Source organism: Columba livia, chromosome 27 (assembly GCF_036013475.1).
Source record: "Columba livia isolate bColLiv1 breed racing homer chromosome 27, bColLiv1.pat.W.v2, whole genome shotgun sequence".
Classification (NCBI taxonomy): Eukaryota; Metazoa; Chordata; class Aves; order Columbiformes; family Columbidae; genus Columba; species Columba livia.
Genome location: NC_088628.1, coordinates 691,510 through 709,511, shown reverse-complemented (window position 1 = coordinate 709,511; position 18,002 = coordinate 691,510). Strand labels below are relative to the sequence as shown.

The window sequence follows — 18,002 nt, the reverse complement described above, 5'->3', positions numbered from 1 at the left end:
TTACACTAATCTACAGCAAACTTCAAACAGCGAGAGCCGCTAGACTTTTAAAATCAATATTTTATTTGACTTGAATGTGCAAATAAATATTAAAAAAACTACATTCAAAGAGCTGGCAAAGCAATTACAAGCCCAAAAGCAAAGATCCTTCAAAAAAATGGAAGAACAAACTCTTGAATCCAGGTGGCGCCGGCAGAGACCCAGCGTGGGGCTGAAAGCCGGAGCCCAGCAACGCTGCTCTCAACCAGCGCTGCACCCCCTCCTGCGCTCCTGCCATCCTCTGGAGACAACAGCGCTGTACGGGGCCAAAGTCTCGCTCCATCCCTTCAGATTATAAATTAAGGTTTACAAAATAAGGATGCTTAAAATACCTGAAGTACACTTAAAAGTGGGGAGATGGACGACGATGGTGCGCGGGCGCGTCGCCCCCGTGCACCGCGGCACACTTGGAATCAAACGCGTTTTTAAGCCACGAGTTGCAACCTATTTTCTAGTAAACATTTTTCTGTATCATAAAACCATAAAATTTGGCACGGTTGTCATCCCCACCCAGGGCAGCGGAGAGGTGGGTTCGTGGAGCTCTCTGGAAGCAAAGAGGGGAATATTCCGTGCTCCGCGGCCCTGGTGAGACAACGCGCTCGGCGTCCTTCACCGCTCACTGCAGGGCGGGCACGGGAAGAGCCTTCAGATCCTTTCAGTAACCAGCATTTGAACAGACCCAGACAACGAGAACATGAGTTGCGGATGACCAGCCCTCGCTGGCAGCGCTTGTGCAAGGGCAGGAATCGAGGCCTCCCGCCTTCCCTCCTACCGGTTATTTTGCAAAAAAAAAGACAAAGAGTCAGTACAGTTTTCTATTAAACGTACCCCCAAGGCCAAGTTTTCTACTGTCAAGTGAGACAATTGCAAAACCAAATGCTGTACAGTGGAAACAACCCAGGACAGATCCTACAGGCTGCTGCTTTGTCTGGCAGAAATTATAACCTAAAAATCAAAACCACAAAAAAATCACGGGGCTGAGGGGGTTATTGCCCCAAAAGCCTGGAAAGAGTTGGGAGCGGAGCGGAGGCCGGACCTGCCTCGAGACACGACGCGTGCGACACACGGACAGCGTGGCTCGCCCTCGGCCCCACAGACCAGCGAGGTCACGGCGGGGCTGCAGGACAGACAGAACTCCATTCTCTTGATTTGTTAACAGATTAAAGTCAGACAATTAACAGCGTAGTGTTCTGCACGGTTCGGGGTAGTTTTTTTGCTAGGTTTCGTTTCATAAAAAGCTTCGAGAGAAGTAGACGCTCAGCAGAAAAGCGTCGAGCGCGGCTGTGGCTGGATCCAGCTCTGCCGGTACAGATTTCCATGTGTCGTTGGGAACACAGCAGCTGTGCTGACCCAGCAGAAACGGCCAAGAATCCGGGACAAACCTCCGACCCGGCGCAAACCGCGCGCCAATAGCTCCACCTGCTGCTGTTCTCTGCGCGGCACAACCCCGCAGAACCACGGAGTCCGGGCGCGCAAGGAACGCGAAGCGCCTGAGAACGCAGTCTGGAGGCTGCCATCAACATGCAAAATAAAAGAGACTGAAAGTGAAAAAGGCCAGACCTCGCGACGGACGCTCCTCCCGAGGCGCGCGCTCCACGCAGCTCCAGATCCAGCAGGGATCGGCAGGCGGTGCGTTCGCGAAGCACGGACGCGGGAGCTGACGGGCCTCGGTGCCTGGTGCCGCAAATCACTGCGGCTCAAAGTTCCTTCCCCTTGGCTCATGCTCCAAAATACTGAAATGGATGAGAGTCGGAGCGTTTCGTATGCCGCTCGCCCTTCTCTCAGTTTTGGCATCTCTCCCCGGAGCACCAGTAACAGATACTGCACCTGTTGCCTCATTAGTACACGTAGATAACGAAGCGGCTGTGCCAAGGTGCTCTCAGCCCCCTGGCACTCAGAGGTTACAACTGAAGAGTTCTGCAGGCTCCAAGATGGCACAAATTCAGGAAGATAGGGAACGTTAAACCCTTCGGAGTGGAAGCAGCTGCCAACATCTGCTCTACCACCAGCCCAGCTCCAGCTCCATCTCCGGCCAAGCCACGAGCGGTAGTTTGCCCAGTTTGCCTCACTCAGCCTTCCAGTACGGACTGGAAGGAACACCAGGAAACTACCAAAAAGTGCGCAACGATGCCGAGAGCCCTCGTCCCACAAAGCTGTTAAAAGTCTCTTCATGACGGCTGGAGGATTACACTGCAAGGAGACAAGTCTACGCCATATGGAAAATACATCATAATCCAAAGTAAAATGCTGTTTGGATAAATATCATGAATACATACATTGCATTCCCACCACTATTCTCAGAGTAAATGTGTTTCACCAGCAACGCTCCTACTCGGCGTGGTCACAGGAACAAGTCTGTGCTCAGGGTGACGCTGGACGGCGACTGTACTGAACCCTGTACCTGTTCACCGGGACCCCGTGGACGTTCACCGTCTCACACGTTGTTTTGCACGGCACCATCTCCTCGTCTTCGTCTCCCATCAGCCAGTCTTGAACGACGTCAACCGCCTCCATGGTCACGTTCTCCTCCAGCCACCGGTTGTGCCACTCTTCAAACTGCTGGTGATGCTTCAGCAGCACCATGGGCTGGACCTGAGAACGGGACAGTGAGGATCACCGAGAGGTTTCTGGGAAAGAGCCAAACCCTCCAGCTCTCCGTAGGTCTGAGATGCGCCCGCTCTCCAACACAACACAACCGAAAAAAGACCAAACCGCATACCTGCATCTAAAGATCTCTATTCCCTAAACTTGGCCACTCCCCCTTAAAATTTGCACAGTAAAGGCTGCTGGACTAACCCAAAGCACAGAGCGTTCACCAGCCCTCCGTCCAACACAAAGCAGCAACTTCTGGGTGTAGTTTGCAAGAATTCAGCCCCAAGACCCGACTCCTGGCTCGCACCCTCAACCCCTGCGGCTGCCCGAGCGGCAGAGCGCGACAGCCGGGACGCGCACCTGCTTGGCGCGGCAGAGCGCTCCCCGCCGGTACATGTAATCCTCCGAGTTCATGATGAACATCATCTTGTGGGTGTTGAGCTTGAACCGACAGTCCACGTTGCAGGCGCTTTCCACCCCGATCAGCCTCTTCCAGGAGCTCTTCACTTCGCTGCGCAGAGCTCGCACCTGCTTGCACTGCCACTTGCGGAACTTTTTGAGGTTCCTAGAAGAAAAGGAGGATTAGGGAGCGCGTATCACGCTTGGTTATCCGTATCTTCAGCTAGCAGAGCTGGCAGCACAACTATGAAATCTGTATTTCCACATTTAGTTTTCAGACTTTCTCCTGGATCTTCCTCCATGCACTTTTGACAAATATTTGGCGAAATGGGAACAAATTAAACTTCAAATTGCTCCTAAAAGTGACTGCTTACACAGTCCCACTCCATTCTAAACACTGTTTCATGAACAAATCTCAGTGCAGCGGTCATAAATCTTTCCTTCAGCGCTCTTACCGCGGCGCGCTGGGCTCCAGCAGCCCCTCTGGACCTCAAAGGTGAGTGTGTTTGCCCAGAGATGCCTGTGTCATCACCTAAAATCACCCAAAGCCACGGCCACGCGTGCAGAGGAGGCCGCAGCAGCTGCTGCGGGGGCGGCTCAGGAGGGGGAACCCGCTCACCTCTGCAGAAAGACAGGTTTCAATAGGAAGCCGTCGTTCTGGTTGTTGGGAGCTCCTTCCACCCCAACGTACTGCTCCATGTAGTTCGCCAGGTGCTACACAAGAGACACAAATTTCAAGTTGGATTTCGGTCTCATCACTGCAAAGAACTAGTTCATTTCCAAGCTGTTTTTTAAGCAGCTGCTGGTACCGCGCTCAACTCCGAGCTGATTTATGTTTGAAGCTCTTTTGTTAACACACCCATTGCTGTCAGTGCCCACAGCCCCACGTGGAATATTCCCACCGCTCCTCTTTGGCAAAGTCTCACGTTTTGGAAGAGGGAAGCGGGAGAGCGCTCTCAAGCATCTGCTTTGTCCGTGGTACAGCAGACTCCACGGTCACGGTGATCTCACCTGGACCTCCACAGGATCCTCTGTCTGGGTTTCTTCCGTATCCAGCAGCTCAATGGTCATGATCACCTGTCCTTTCCGCTGAAGGAACATCACCTGTCATAAAGTTACAGGCACAAGATATCGGCCACGTGGGTTCCCAATAAAATGCTGGATATTCGTGAATCATTTGGACCACCAATCCAAGCTAGGAGAGGAGTAAGCAGCGGGCTTTTCGGGAGCCAATACGGCACGCCGCTTTCCTGTCTGTGCTCCTGTTTTGGTGCCCTCTCTCCGTATCGCTGTCCCCATCGCGGCCTCAGAGCTTCCAAACCCATTTTTCCCAAGCAAATTCTTACCTTGAAACAGTTCTCATCGGCCATGCAGCGCTCAGCCTTCCACTGGTAGCTGGTCTCCTTGGCGGCGCGCACGCAGCGGGAGGACAGGTTCCCCCCGGCGGCTCCGCGCTTCCTCTCGCTCAGGTACAGCTCCACGACCTTCAGGCAGATGTCGTCGCTCACCAGGTGGTGAAGCTGCCATGAAAATGGGGATTCAGTCAGCAACTCACAGAAGGAGCGCGGAACTCAGCACAGCACCACACCTCGCATGAAGTAACAAAGCTTTCACCCCAGAGACTTCGCCTGTTTCATCACTTTGCAATAAAGAAGCAGAGGAGAGCGAGGGACTCGTGTGCCTTAGCTGTAACAAAACTACAGCTAGGTTTGAGTAAAAAGGGCTGGCCCTCTTTGTCTTAGGTGTATTTTGGGAACGGAAGAATTTTGGAAAGACTAGAACTTAACAAATGTTGGAAAAGGCCAGGAAGAGAAAATCCCTTAAGGTGATCCCTGTATTGAAGCTGAATTATCTCACCCAACTTCTGTTAGCATGTTTCCCCTACATATATGAATCACTTTTCTATAAATTTGCTTTAAGTTTGATGCATCCTTGCACTACAGGGTTGTCAGAAACCCGTCTGGCTATTGAAGGGAGATGCGCGGCCCATAAACACTCAGCACAGGACCAAACGAGCTACCTGGCGGACAATATTCTGCACCAGCTTGTCCATAGTGAAGCCGATGTAGGCGTGGATGGTGAACATCTCCCTCAGCGTGTCCTCGTACTGCGTGGGGTCGATGTTCCCGTCCAGCAGGCTCCGCACCATGTCCAGGAAGGCGGGGTAGTATTCCTCCAGCTCCACCTCACCTGCGGAGGGGAAAAGTGGAGGTAAGAGGCGAAGCGAAGCCAAAAGATACGAGGGACATGACCAGGACATTCAGTACCACTAACATGTTTACGGACAGATCACGGTAAGGAGCGCTGAGACTGGAACAGCTGGATCTCATGTGCTTCTGTGACCACCTTGTGTGGTCAACTTTGTTTGAAATCTAAGCAACAGATTAATGCGAGACCCCTCACAACAGCTGCCAACAGCGGGCGTGCACGAAGGCTCTAGGAACTATGCACGAGAGCCCTCAAAAGGTAAATGACAAACGTGCTGTCCTGTTCGATTTGCGGTATCCACAAATCACAACGCCAGCAGAGGTCTGCGCCTCCGTGTTCCTCACAGACTTGCCCGCTGGGCTCAGTGACTCAGATCTAAAGACTGAACGCTAACAACCAGAGCATGAAGAACCAACTATGTCCCAGGGTATTCTTACTTGGTTGCTTCAGCCTTAGTTCCATGGCTGGATCATTGGTTTTTTCCTTTCTTCCCTCACAAAGGAGTTTCTCTCTCTCTTTTTCAGTCCGATATTCTAGAAGCTGCTTCTGAGCCTGACGATAAATCTTGAGCAGCCTTGAGCACAGAGTCTGGTGAAGGCGGAGGAAGAAATACCAATTGTTATTGACAAAGAAGAGGCTGTAAACATCATCCAGAGCGTTGTGGGGCTCAGCCGCCGTCACATCGCAGAAGGTGGCTTTGGCCTCCACGGGGCTGCTCGGAGGCCCAGGCACGTGTTTTTTCCGCAGCTCAGGCGTCTCCAGGCTCTGCCCCTGATGGTTTTCTCTGTCCTCATCTGTCGATTCTTCAGAAATATTGTGCTCGGGGGGCTGAGAGAAAAAAAGCTCCGGTATGAAGTGATGCACGATCTGCCGGATGGTGGCTTGATCCTCCTTCTGGATCGTAGGCTGCCGTTTGACGTAATAGCTGACGAGAGATGCTGCGTCTTCCAAAATCTGCTTGTCTTCGTAGATAAAGATAAGATGAGGCTCGTTTGTGGACGAACTTCTCCCCTCCGAATGCTGCTCCTGATGCTGTAATCAAGAGACAAAGAGATAAAGATCCTTCCGCTCCATGCTCAAGAGCCATTCCTGCCAGAAGACATAAGCCAGGATTAACGCTGCGCTCGGGCCGTTTTTGCCCGAGAACTCCTCAGAGCACTCCACACCAACACGGGCCCAGGTGCTACGTAAACGCCTGGATAACACTAAGCAAACAGCAAACAGGACGGATGAGTTACCAGCGCACGCACCTCATCATAGACGCTCTCGATTTCGTTCAGCAGGCTCTTGGAGCGCAAGGCTTTGGTGTCGTTCTGTTTGAAGTTGACAGCCTGGTGGTCGAGGGACTTCAGGTAGGCTTTCTCGTACTGCTCCCGCCAGATCTTGTTGAAGCCCTGCTGGGCCTCTCGCCATTCCTCCTCCTTCGCTTTCAACCTGCGTAAGTGTAGAATCCACTTCAGTTCAAAGAGACAAGCGCAGAAATACACGTAAAAGCCTTTTTAGTGTAGCCAGCTGTGCGCACCAAACTCTCCCGGTGTTCCTGGGAGTAATAAATCAATCAATAAAGCAGCACCACCAAAGATGAGTTATCCTTTGAAACAGCATCTACAGAAAACAGTTGTTTAACCATGCTCGGGGGGAGAAATCACAACAGCTTCCAACGCTCGAGCCTTCTCCCAGAGCTCCTCCACGGAATCTTTCTGCGTCGCCAAGAGTTCCTTTGGTTTGGTTTGGTTTGGTTTTTACGGTAACTGAATCGCCACAACCACCCACCAGAAAGGCAGAGAAACGTGATGGACTTCAAGCTCAAAACCGGCTCAGTTCCAAATCTAACCAAAAATTGTGGCTTTGCTTCAAGCACAGCCCAAGACGTTTAAACACAGAAAGAAGCATTTTCAATAGGCTGCTGAAATATTATTAGAAAGCAGCATCTTCAATAAGCTCCTGAAATCTTTCTAGGTATTTCTAAACATCTGCTAAAACATCTGTCGCTTTAAAATTAACAAAAACCTACTTTATTTCATAATTTTGCATTAAAATCTACACAACTGAAAACCAAGCCACTTAATTTTGGCAGAAATCAGGCTTTACCATCCCGGATCAGCTTCTTAAAGACCCCAGTGAACACAGAACGGGAATTACCTCTTCAGAACAACAGGAACTGCAGTAACAGGGTTTTTCTTTAGACTTTCGATGATCTCTGGTGCTTTGTCCCCGTAGATGCGGTAGATGGCCCGGCGCTGGATCACCTCCGACGTTCCTCCCAAGCAGTCGTCCAGGCGGAACTTCTCCTGATCCTCCTGAGTCAGGCGGGACAGCTTTTTCTGCACGCTCTCCAGGACGCGGATTGTGGCTAAATTGGTCTCCAGGACAACATCCAGCTGCGGAGAGTTCACAAGAGACACCGTGTAAGCACAGACGTAAGCGGCAGGAAAACGAAGAGCAGCGGCGTTCAGGGCTGTGCTGTGCGTTCCAGCCCCGCTGGGTGGAGCTAAGAAGCATGGGCAAAGGTTTCTTACAGGAAGATACCCGTTCTCCCAAAGGTAACGTGCTTTTTAGAACGGGACTCACGCCTAGAAAGAACTGTTAGACTCCAAGCAAGCGCAAAACAAAACTCTAGCTCAAACCAGCGAAGAGAAACAGAACTTTCAGTATTTGGCCACCAATGAATCGAGTCAAAATCCTCCTAGCGAGAGGTTTGTCTCCCTGGGCAGGCGGAGGTACCTCGAACCGCTCGTCCTCGCAGCGGTGCAGCTGCTCCTCGTACGGCGTCTTCTTGGAGCTGACGAAGGTGGAATCTTCAGACCAGGATGGAAATGAAACCCAGGTGTCGTTTAACACCTGCAACAGCGCAGAGACGTGACACTGAGCGGAGCCGCGCGAGCCCAGAGCCGTTCTCTTCACTTCAGGCTATTTAATGTGCTAGTCTGTCTATAGGAACACATTTCTGTATGCACACAGACCCGAAAGACATTAAAGTAAAAGATACTACTTGAGATGTGTTTAGATAAAATTAATGAAATGCCTGGGAATGCTCGTTTCAATAAACGGGATGAATATCTGCTCTGAGAGGCTGGCTCATCAGCAGAAAAGCAAAGAATCCACGAAAGGTGTGATCCCCAAGTACCTCCTTGCAAATGGCTGTTCTTCCGCTGCACTTGGGCTGCTGGTAGGTTTTTGGCAGAGCCCGGTAGCTCGAGCCGATGCGTTTGCAGGAAGCGTAATCGATTTCCCGGCTCATTCCGTCCCCGGATCGGTCGCTCAGCGGAGAAGCGAATGAAAGCTCCTTCACACCAAGGAAAGACTTGAACTGCGCAAAGAGTTCTGGGAATTTCCTTCAAAAACACAAGGAAGCGGATTTGGTTATTTCTCCCTGATTTTCTCCCCTTTCGTTGGAAGGCAAAGAGCGCGAGCGGCTCGCAGCAGAGCTAGAACCAGTCATCCTGCCCACAGCTCTGAGACCGCACCTTTACCCCGTGTTACACTCGGAGAGACTGGCACGGGGAGCGTGAACAGAGATCACCCTCCAGAACCCACGAGATCCTCTGTCCCCAGTGATTTAGCGTAATGTTGGGTATTCTGCTTCTTGTGAGGCTTTCAACTGGACGCAGAGAGGAAAATACCCTCCCCAAAATGCTCTTTAAAAGCTGCGTAGATATGTTAAAACATTCAGATTTTATTACTCCTCTTTTTAGATAAGCCTTCAATGTCCTGCACGCTACCTAGGAGGTATTTCTGAAGTTAAATCTAAAGTAACAACGTTCACAACGTCAACTGAGCAGCGACAGACTAAGACATCAAAAGTCCAACAAAGCAGAGAAGACAGTCGGGAACTTACCCCAAAAATGGTGTAACCAGCTGGAGCAACTCAGAGCCGGAGACCAGCTCCTGGTTGAAGAGAGCGATGCAGCGGAGGAAGTTTTCGTACACTTCCTGACTCTTCAGCACCCTCCGCACCTACAGCACGGTTGGGAGAGAAATGGTCACATCGCTCGAACACACCAGTTCAGTGTTCATCTTCCAGGTGGTCTGAACCGTGGGCACAGCGACAAACCCCTGTCTATACTGCAACAAGTTAGCAAAAATTGCACAAAAATGCCCAGTTTCAAAGAATGATCTGGTAACTGCAGGTGGTACCATGAGGAAACATCACTGCAAAGTAGAGAACAACAGGTTTGTAAGAGACAAGCGTTCAGGAAAAGGTTAATTACTGGTTTCTATTCGTCTTCCAAACCCATGTATTTTCTCTCTCTATCACTTGACAAATCAGGTAATTGCCAAGTGCTGGCATACAGATTGCACAGAGGAGCACGCAATTAATAACCATATAAATGCTTGACAACCAGGCCCCAGAACGTGAGCACAGGCCCAGCACCGACCTTGTCGAAGAAGGAGAACTCCTGCAGCGTGCCGTACTTGCCCACTGTCGCTACCGACAGGTCTTTGGTACCTCGCAGTTTCATTTTCTTCTGTTAAAAGAACAAGCAGTTAAAACGCGACTCAAACGCGATCGGCTTCCACTTGGCTGACACGTAACAACTCTGCAAAGGCTGGAACGCGCTGCTTCCCAAAGAGCGCTCTGGCGGTGCCGTGGCAAGGCCTCCACTACGCTCCGGAGAACAGAACGAGTACAAGGACCACTAGAGAGAGAATTCAAATGAAGATTTACCTGCAGAAGCAACAAACTGGGCCCTTCCAGAAGGTGATTTTTTTTTGTATTCAACGTTGCCACCCACACTTTAAAAATTCCCTTTTTCTACAGTAATTATTATTTTTAAAATAACTCTGAAATTTTGTTTCGCATACCTGACACCTACAGACCTCAAAGATGCTACTCGTGGCAACTTTACCTCAGCAATTACCTAAACACACTGTTTCTACCTTGGCCGGGCCGGACACGGGCCGCAGCAGCAGCGGTCTGGATCGCTTCTTGCTGTGTTCCAGATTCTTCTCGTGCTCGGTTTTCTGGACACTGTTCACCTCGCACGGTCCATTCCCTGTGAACTGAGGTAAACAAAGGACGTTTTCAGTGTTCTCTTCTTGACCGGTGCAAACAAAGAACCAAATACATCAGAACAGGAGAGAGAACGTGTGGGTAAGTCACCTGTTCTGTGACATTCCAAACAACGAAAAGGAGCGAAGTTCACACACTGGCTGTTTTTCCATAATGTTTTGCATCCCTAAAGCTCCTTCACGCATTCTGCATACAGAGAATGTTCAATATCCTGCCTTGTTTTACACACACACATACCAAGGACCTTTTGGCCTCCGGGAGGAACTGTCCGAACTCCGAAAGCAGATCCTCCTGTCCCCTGAACAGATTTGCCACTTCAGTGAACACTTCTTCCTCCGACATGCCTCGGAAAGGCCGGCCCTTCGTGTTCAGCTGCTCTTTCTGACAACCAGAGATGCACAGATGTTAAACAGAGTCAAAAACATACCTCGTTCCGCAAGAAAACTCATCAACTCGGCCAAAAAATATATGCTGCGCAACTTGAACTAACGACCGGACAGCCCAAGGTTCTTCCAGTGAATCCTTTCGCACAAAATATCGCTAAATCAACTGAAAGTTGGTGAAGACGGGGCCAGAGACAACCCCTTCACAGCTCAGACCCTGCAGAGCTCTTCAGTTCCCACACTTTTGTCATTTTGCGTGAGTTTCTGAGGCGATTGCTGGACAAAGGCCTGGGAGCCGTGAGAGACTGTTCAGCAGGGAGACGCTTCAGTCGACAACAACAGCTCCAACAGCTACAGCACAAGACCCAAATCTCCTGAACCGCAGACTTCTTACCTGGTAAGTATGAAGAATTTCTAAAAAGGATCTGTAAATTTCCGGATGGTCGAGGAAACGCGTTTTGATCTTATTCACGTAACTGATGGCGTTATTGAACTCCACGGAATCGGACTCCAGAGGAATCTGGGACTTGTCGTCTTTGCAGGGGAGCTGCTGCCTGAGCTCCTCGGCGCCGGCGCCGTGGCTGTGCGAGTTCTCCTGGGAGCAGTGCAGCACGAGGCCGCCGCCGGGGACGGCGCCGGGCGGCTCCGCGGGCGCCTGGGGGCACAGACAGAGCTGCGAGTTCAACAACAACCCGAGCAGCGTGTTCTCGCTGTTCAGCTACAAACGGATATCCACACAAAGGGGAAACAACTATTTAATTAGCCAATACATTTCCCTGCCTGGTTTATTAGCACCATCAGTTAAAAAAATCCCCTAAGTTGTATTTGGCTTATGAAGCGTCTGCCTCATTTCTGCCTTTATCCGCTATCCATTACCCAAACACCACGCACCGCGGTTCCCGTTGCTACTGGTTTATTTCAGAGGAACCAGCGGTTTTAAGAACCGTATGAAAGATACATTTCTAAGCAACAGAGAGATCTAAGGGAGCCGAGATCTGAAAGATATTTACTGCTACTAATTAGAGTTGAACCGTAAGTTTATCAGTAGAATTCAGCCTCCACAGCCACGCGACAACAACAAAAGAGAAGCCGAGGCCGGTATGTACCCACCTGTGTTACAACAGCGTGTTTCGCTGCGGGATGTTTGCACTCGCACGGCAATACCTGACACGGATGTTTTGCCTGGGACCTAAACACATTTCCAGTTTCTCCGCAGAGGGCTGGAAATGGGATTCCGCCAGGATTTCTCCTGGAAATGTCGCTACACATACCGTGTATTACGAATTTACAGAAATACGTCAAGCCAATTACAATTTCCAACGTGAGTGAAGCGACACTTCACGCAAGAACATCATTCTTGTGTGAGCCGAGCTAACATCTGGTTTGAGATTTAATAGTTAAATTTGTATTATACTCAAAATACACTTTGAAAAACATGTAAAAACTTTAGCAACATGCAACACAAGTAAATCTACAGAGCCTAACGTGTGCAAGAGATGCGAATACTGACACAGGTAACAGAATTGATTACAGAACGTGAGCTCTATAACCTACCTGACTATTCAGAGGTGACTGGATACTCAACTTCCCGTTCTTTGGAATTTCGATCCTGTAGCCCAGAGGAAGGAAAGCATTGAATCCTACGATGAGGTCGGGATGCTCGTGGAAAAGCTGCGAGACACGTCGGATCACTCCAGGTGTGTCGATGCTGAAATTGAGAAGAGTTTGTTACTTGGGTCCAAATCAGAAACACGAGTTACACCTAGAAAATGACAGAGGCACGTGAAGCGTCTGGCTTCTTAGAAATGCCACTTTTTAACAAGCAAGTTTAGGAAACTTGGACCGAAATATCAGCCCAAGGAGCTGGAGCGAGCGCCGCAGCCTCGTGCTGGGAGCGTCACCCACAGCGGGGGATGCGCGTGTGCGTGTCACCCGAAACGGGCACGTTGGCGTCGCCCCAGAGCTGCCAGGGAAGCAAAAATAGATTTGTCTTTTCCTGTGGATTTCGTGTGTGGACGACGGGCTGGCCAGAGCCCCTGCAACGCGCTGCCGGAGGAGGCGGGAAGACGGGGTGAACCTGGGGACCCCCAAAGCCGGGCAGCTCCCGGAGCCGTCCTGGTTCTCACCTCTGGCTCTTGAACTCCTTCATGATCTCCAGGAAGCCGTTGTAGGTGGCGGGGTCGCTGCCGAAGCGAATCTTCACCTGGTCCAGGTAGGAAAGCGCATCCTCCACCTGCGGGGCCAGAGGGCGGGTGAGGCCCCGGGGGACCCCGGTGTGGGGACAGGGGCTCCCCGAGCACGGAGGGACAGACCCGGGGGAGCCCCACGGCAGCGGGATGGGGAGCAGCCCGGGGAGGGGCGCACGGTACCGGGGGGCTGCGCAGAGGGCGGGGCCGGTACCGGGGGGAACGGAAAAGGCCCCGGGAGGATGCCCCCGGTACCGGGGAGGGGGGGGACACAGCACAGGAACTGGGGAACAGGCCCGGGGGGCGCTGACGGTACCGCGGGAGGAGAGCGCAGGCCCCAGGGGACACCGCGGTACCGGGGGGGAGAGGAGAGGAGGGCGGGGGCGCCGCACGGCACCGCGGGGAGACGGCCCGGGGACACCCCGCGGGGGACCGGGCGGGACAGCTCCCGGCGGGGCCGTCCCGGGGGGTGGCCCTTGGCGGGGTGGGAGGGGGGAGAGGGTAGAAATCCCGGCGGCCCCGCTCGCCGCACTCACATGCACCGGCAGCTTCTCCTGCGCCGCGGCCCGGCCGCCTCCTCCGCCCCACCGTGGGGCGCTGCCCCCGCGGCCGCCGCCGCCCCCCGCCGCCATGTTGGGAGTCGGGCAGCAGCGCGCGCGCCGCGCCCCCCCCGCTCCCCCCGCCGTCGCGCGCCCGCCCGCCCGCCCGCCGTCAGCGCGTGCGGAGCGTTGCGTCAGCGCGCACGAGCCCGCCCGGCCCGGCCCGGAACCTTCACGGCCGCCGGGAGCGCGCGCGGCTTCCGGCCGTTCAACCGTCATGGCGGGAGTGGCGCCTCAGGAGCGGCCTGAGGGGCGGGACGGAGCCCCGGGGGTGAGTGAGGTTCTGTCTTCCAGAGGGGTTCTCCTGCCCCTCTGCTCTGCCCTGGGGAGACCACACCTGGAATATTGTGTCCAGCTGTGGCCCCTCAGTTCCAGCAGGACAGGGAACTGCTGCAGAGAGTCCAGCGCAGCCACCAAGATGCTGGAGGGAGTGGAGCATCTCCCGTGTGAGGAAAGGCTGAGGGAGCTGGGGCTCTGGAGCTGGACAAGAGGAGACTGAGGGGGGACTCATTCCTGGGGATCAATATGGAAAGGGGGAGTGTCAGGAGGATGGAGCCAGGCTCTTCTGGTGACAACCAGTGACAGGACAAGGGGCAATGGGTGCAAACTGGAACACAAGAGGTTCCACTTAAATTTGAGAAGAAACTTGTTGGGGTGAGGGTGGCAGAGCCTGGCCCAGGCTGCCCAGGGGGTTGTGGAGTCTCCTTCTGTGCAGACATTCCAACCCGCCTGGACACCTTCCTGTGTAACCTCATCTGGGTGTTCCTGCTCCATGGGGGATTGCACTGGATGAGCTTTCCAGGGCCCTTCAGCCCCTGACACTCTGGGATTCTGGGATTTTGTGATCTCCGGGCTGGTGGTGCCAAGGTCCTGAGGGGGTAGCAGCGGCCCAAGCTCCAGGTGCCTCTGTGATGGGAACCATGGGCTCTGGCGGGCAGGGGAGCGCCCGCCGGGCTGTGGTGGGGATGCGCACTGAGCGCCGGTGCCTGCTCGGGTCTCGTTGGGTGACGTGTTGGTTTAGGGTTGTTTTTTTCCTTATTTTACTTTTCTTAGTAGTTTTTTACTGTGGGACGTGCCAGCAGTAGCGTTGTGCCAAGGTATCAATAGACTCTAAGTAACCGCAGCAAGGGAGTTATCAGTGGTGTTGAATATTGTACTTCTGAGACACTGAGGCAAAAGAACAAAAACAGAATCTCAGGAGCTTAATCCTGGGGGTTTATACGGGTTTATGCTTTTCATCTTTGCTTTTTACACCACGGAACAGATTTGAGAGAACTTGCTGGTACGAATCAGCCTCCCAGAAGAATTTCTTTGGTTGTCCTGTTGCTCATTTGAGTTTTCATGTCTTTCTCTCTGGATTTTATGGTACACATTGCCACGATGTTCTGGAGCGGGTTGTGCTGAGGGGGGTGGTCTTGGGACGGTGAAACCTCTCACGGATTATAGAACCAACTGTTTTTATTGCAAGAAAAACATCTACAACCGGTTCAGTTCTGGTGGCGGTTGTGTGTACACACTGCACAGCCAGCAAGGCACCTGCAGAAACCAAGCTCAGAATAAAGGGCTTACTGTGGACTTAAAATAGGCCACTTTCCTCAAATGGTCCCTTGTCACCAGACAGTTTGAATCCAGTAAAACTCAGTAAAACCAGGTCATATGAAGAACAAGGAGGAGGGAAGGGGCAGAAAGCCACGCTGCTTGTTTCTCCTTAGAGCATTATAGATGATTTGCATAACGGAACTTACAGAGACCTTTCTTGCTTTTCACTAAACTCACTGCTGGTATTTGAACCCAGAAGAGTTTTCTCTACTTTTTTTTTCTCTACAGTTGTGCTGGAGAGGTTGAGGTTGGATCTGGGAACAATTTCTTCCCCAAAGGGCTGTGGGGCATTGAACAGGCTGCCCAGGGCAGTGCTGGAGTCACCAGCCCTGGAGGGCTGGACAGACGGACAGGAGGTTCTCAGGACACGGGGCAGTGCCGGGGTGGGGGAACGGTTGGACTGGATGATCCTGAGGGGCTTTTCCAACCAAAATAATTCCATGATTCTACCATGTGCTGGAACGTTCTGACTCTAGTCTTGCAATTGGAGCTTCAGTCATGACACTAATACACGACATCTGGATTCAGTAGTTCAGCCTCTGTTACTTGCCCAAGCTGTTGCTGTATCCATGTTTCCCTTCTTACAACACAAAGGATGCCACAAGCTTATTTAATACAGGCAGGAGTACAGACTTTCTCGTAGTTGCTAGCATTTCGCTAGCTCAATCAACTGTTGACGCTGCCTTACTGCTGTAGGACCTTATAATAATAGCACATCTCATGTTCCTGCTGACAGAACTCCAGGTCCCTCTGCCGAGTGCCCGCTGCTCTCCCTGGCCGCTCTCCAAACAGATCTGGCTTCTGGGACCTTCCAGAGGAAACATATCCAGAGGAAATGTTCATATTGCCAGTTTTCCCATGTCATAATAATAAGCTATTCTAGACAAAAACTTTAGAGAGGAGATTGAAAAGCTCTCCAAGCCTGAAGCATGTTTTCCTAAATCTCATTGCTGTCACTGTGACACCTGTCATGAGACACAAGGAGGAGAGGCTGTTCTTGATGCCACAGACAGCAGAGACATTTGGAGGTTGTTAATGCGCTCTGTTTCCCTGACTGGAACCCCCTGATTCTGTCTGAACCCCACAGGCTGCGCCAAGAGCCAGATTAGGTTCCTCAGCCATATCTAGGTCAGTGTGTGCTTTTGTTGTCCTGGCGACAAAATGACCCACTTTATCCTCATTTGTTGGAGCAGTGGTGAGTGACACTGGTGCGTGACTGAGCACAAAGGCCGAGCTGGCAAGCTTTGCAAGAGTTAATTTACTAAAAGGCATTTCAACTGTGCACAATAAATATTACTACTTTCTGGCTACGTTTGGACTGGGGTACCGTCCCCAAAAGAGCAGCACGTGGCTGTTCCACCTCATGCTCCGAGAACTCGCTTTTCCGTGTCTCTCTTCCATGCTGGTCTCATTTCCAATATTCACAGCATGTTGCTATTTCAGTTTGTTTTGATATGTGTTTTTGTATTTGTTCTGTAGAGCTTTTCCCAGAAGAGATGCTGCTCTTCTCATATCCTGTGGAAACAGAGGTGGTGCTGTACCAGCCGAGCAGATTCACTCACTCAGAATCACTTTCTGCTTCCCCACTTTCTCACAGGAGACCATCGTCTATTATTTTTGTGGCCTTTTGCCTTTTTCAGGAGACTGAACTGAGCGTGTCAGGGCAGACCAGTATCAGCCAGGGCAGACCAGTATCAGCCAGGGCAGACCAGTATCAGCCAGAGCAGCTGCTGTGGTTTTTCTGTTTCTCTCATGAAATACAGAGGAATAATTAAAGAAAAAATTAGTAATCTGGGTCTGTGGGCTCCTTTTGCAGACAATACTTGATTAATCTCTGCAATCATGTAGCCAAATAAGAAGAGATTAACCGACATCCTAATCTATCATAAATCAAAAAGGCAGGGAGATGACCTGTCTTGCCTTAAGAGACAAACATTACAGAGAGCCTGCATTAGGGTTTAGCCTACATTAGTCTAAATCTAATATTAAGCCCACATTAGAACTAATGGATTTTTAGACTGTACTTCAAGTCACTGCAACCTGTGATGTGCTACATGCATCTCACACTGCATATACCCGTCATTATTGCTGATTGCACCAATGCACGTCAGTAACGGATCAGAGAACCTCAGCTCGAGCAGTGGGTTGCAGTGGGACCAGAAGCCCTCAACCAGCAGATTTTTGTTTGGAAAGTCGAGATCTGCCAGCTCAATGGAGAAGCACGAGGGGCCGGGAGAATTGGAAAAGCAGCAGCTTGCCTTCCACAGGAATGCAGCACGTGTTATGGTTTCTGGTGAGCTTTCTGTAATTTGCAGATCAAAACCAAACAAAATCAAGCAAGCAAATCTTTTTCAGGGACATTCTGGATTTCCTCAGGCTATAAAAATGTTCAAGCCTCTAAATATATCAGACCTGTTTTCCTGCATTCCGCGTCTATAGCCTACCTGTACCCTGAAGCTAAGATGAAATCACTATCTCACGCTGATTATTCCTAAAATGTTCCATTCGCAAGCTTTCTAAAACAATTCCTCCCCAAATTCTCTTTTGGAACATAAAGGACGCAAATAAGGGTCAAGACAGAAAATGTTACACGTGGTATTTTTCTAGGGGTAGTGTGTGAAAGATGCAAACGCACAAGTGTAAAAGAGAGACCAAAGTTACTCGTAAGTGTTGATCTTAGCACCGCCGCCGTCTCCTTTTCGTCAGAAATGTCACCACAGGTGGAACTGTAAAGCACGCGGTTATAGCTAAGGGCCCAAATAAAGATGTGCTGCTGCATAAAGCTGTAATTTTTAATGCTTCTGTGTGTCCTATGTGCTATTTGGGCTGACACCATCAGCACTGATCTAGTGCTTCAGATTTTGAAGCGCCCTCCAGCCATGAAATAGGCTGCAGGAAGAGGCACCAGGCTTTGGCAGCTTCGTCACCTGGCAGGTGTTGAAAGGAACAACTTCTCTTGCTCAGGAGGTGGCCGTAACGTCCC

The 18,002-nt window shown here is 51.4% G+C and overlaps 1 protein-coding gene and 1 long non-coding RNA gene across 2 annotated transcripts; one reads left to right on the top strand and one right to left on the bottom strand.

The window, feature by feature from the left end:
• Positions 1 to 42: 42 nt before the first annotated feature.
• Positions 43 to 13,654, bottom strand: SIN3B (SIN3 transcription regulator family member B). Its single transcript, XM_065042474.1, has 19 exons — positions 13,358 to 13,654; positions 12,762 to 12,868; positions 12,190 to 12,343; positions 11,030 to 11,290; positions 10,490 to 10,633; positions 10,120 to 10,242; positions 9,618 to 9,707; positions 9,077 to 9,195; positions 8,366 to 8,573; positions 7,963 to 8,079; positions 7,381 to 7,619; positions 6,489 to 6,672; positions 5,676 to 6,270; positions 5,051 to 5,220; positions 4,377 to 4,550; positions 4,042 to 4,134; positions 3,650 to 3,744; positions 2,992 to 3,196; positions 43 to 2,631 (listed from the first exon to the last, which is right to left on the bottom strand). Exons 1-19 carry the CDS (start codon positions 13,637 to 13,639, stop codon positions 2,401 to 2,403), a joined length of 3,591 nt encoding a protein of 1,196 aa, XP_064898546.1. The 5' UTR covers positions 13,640 to 13,654; the 3' UTR covers positions 43 to 2,400.
• On the top strand, positions 13,518 to 17,808 carry LOC135576500 (uncharacterized). Its single transcript, XR_010468291.1, has 2 exons — positions 13,518 to 13,691; positions 16,499 to 17,808. It is a non-coding gene; the product is annotated as an uncharacterized LOC135576500 (long non-coding RNA).
• The last annotated feature ends 194 nt before the right edge of the window (positions 17,809 to 18,002 follow it).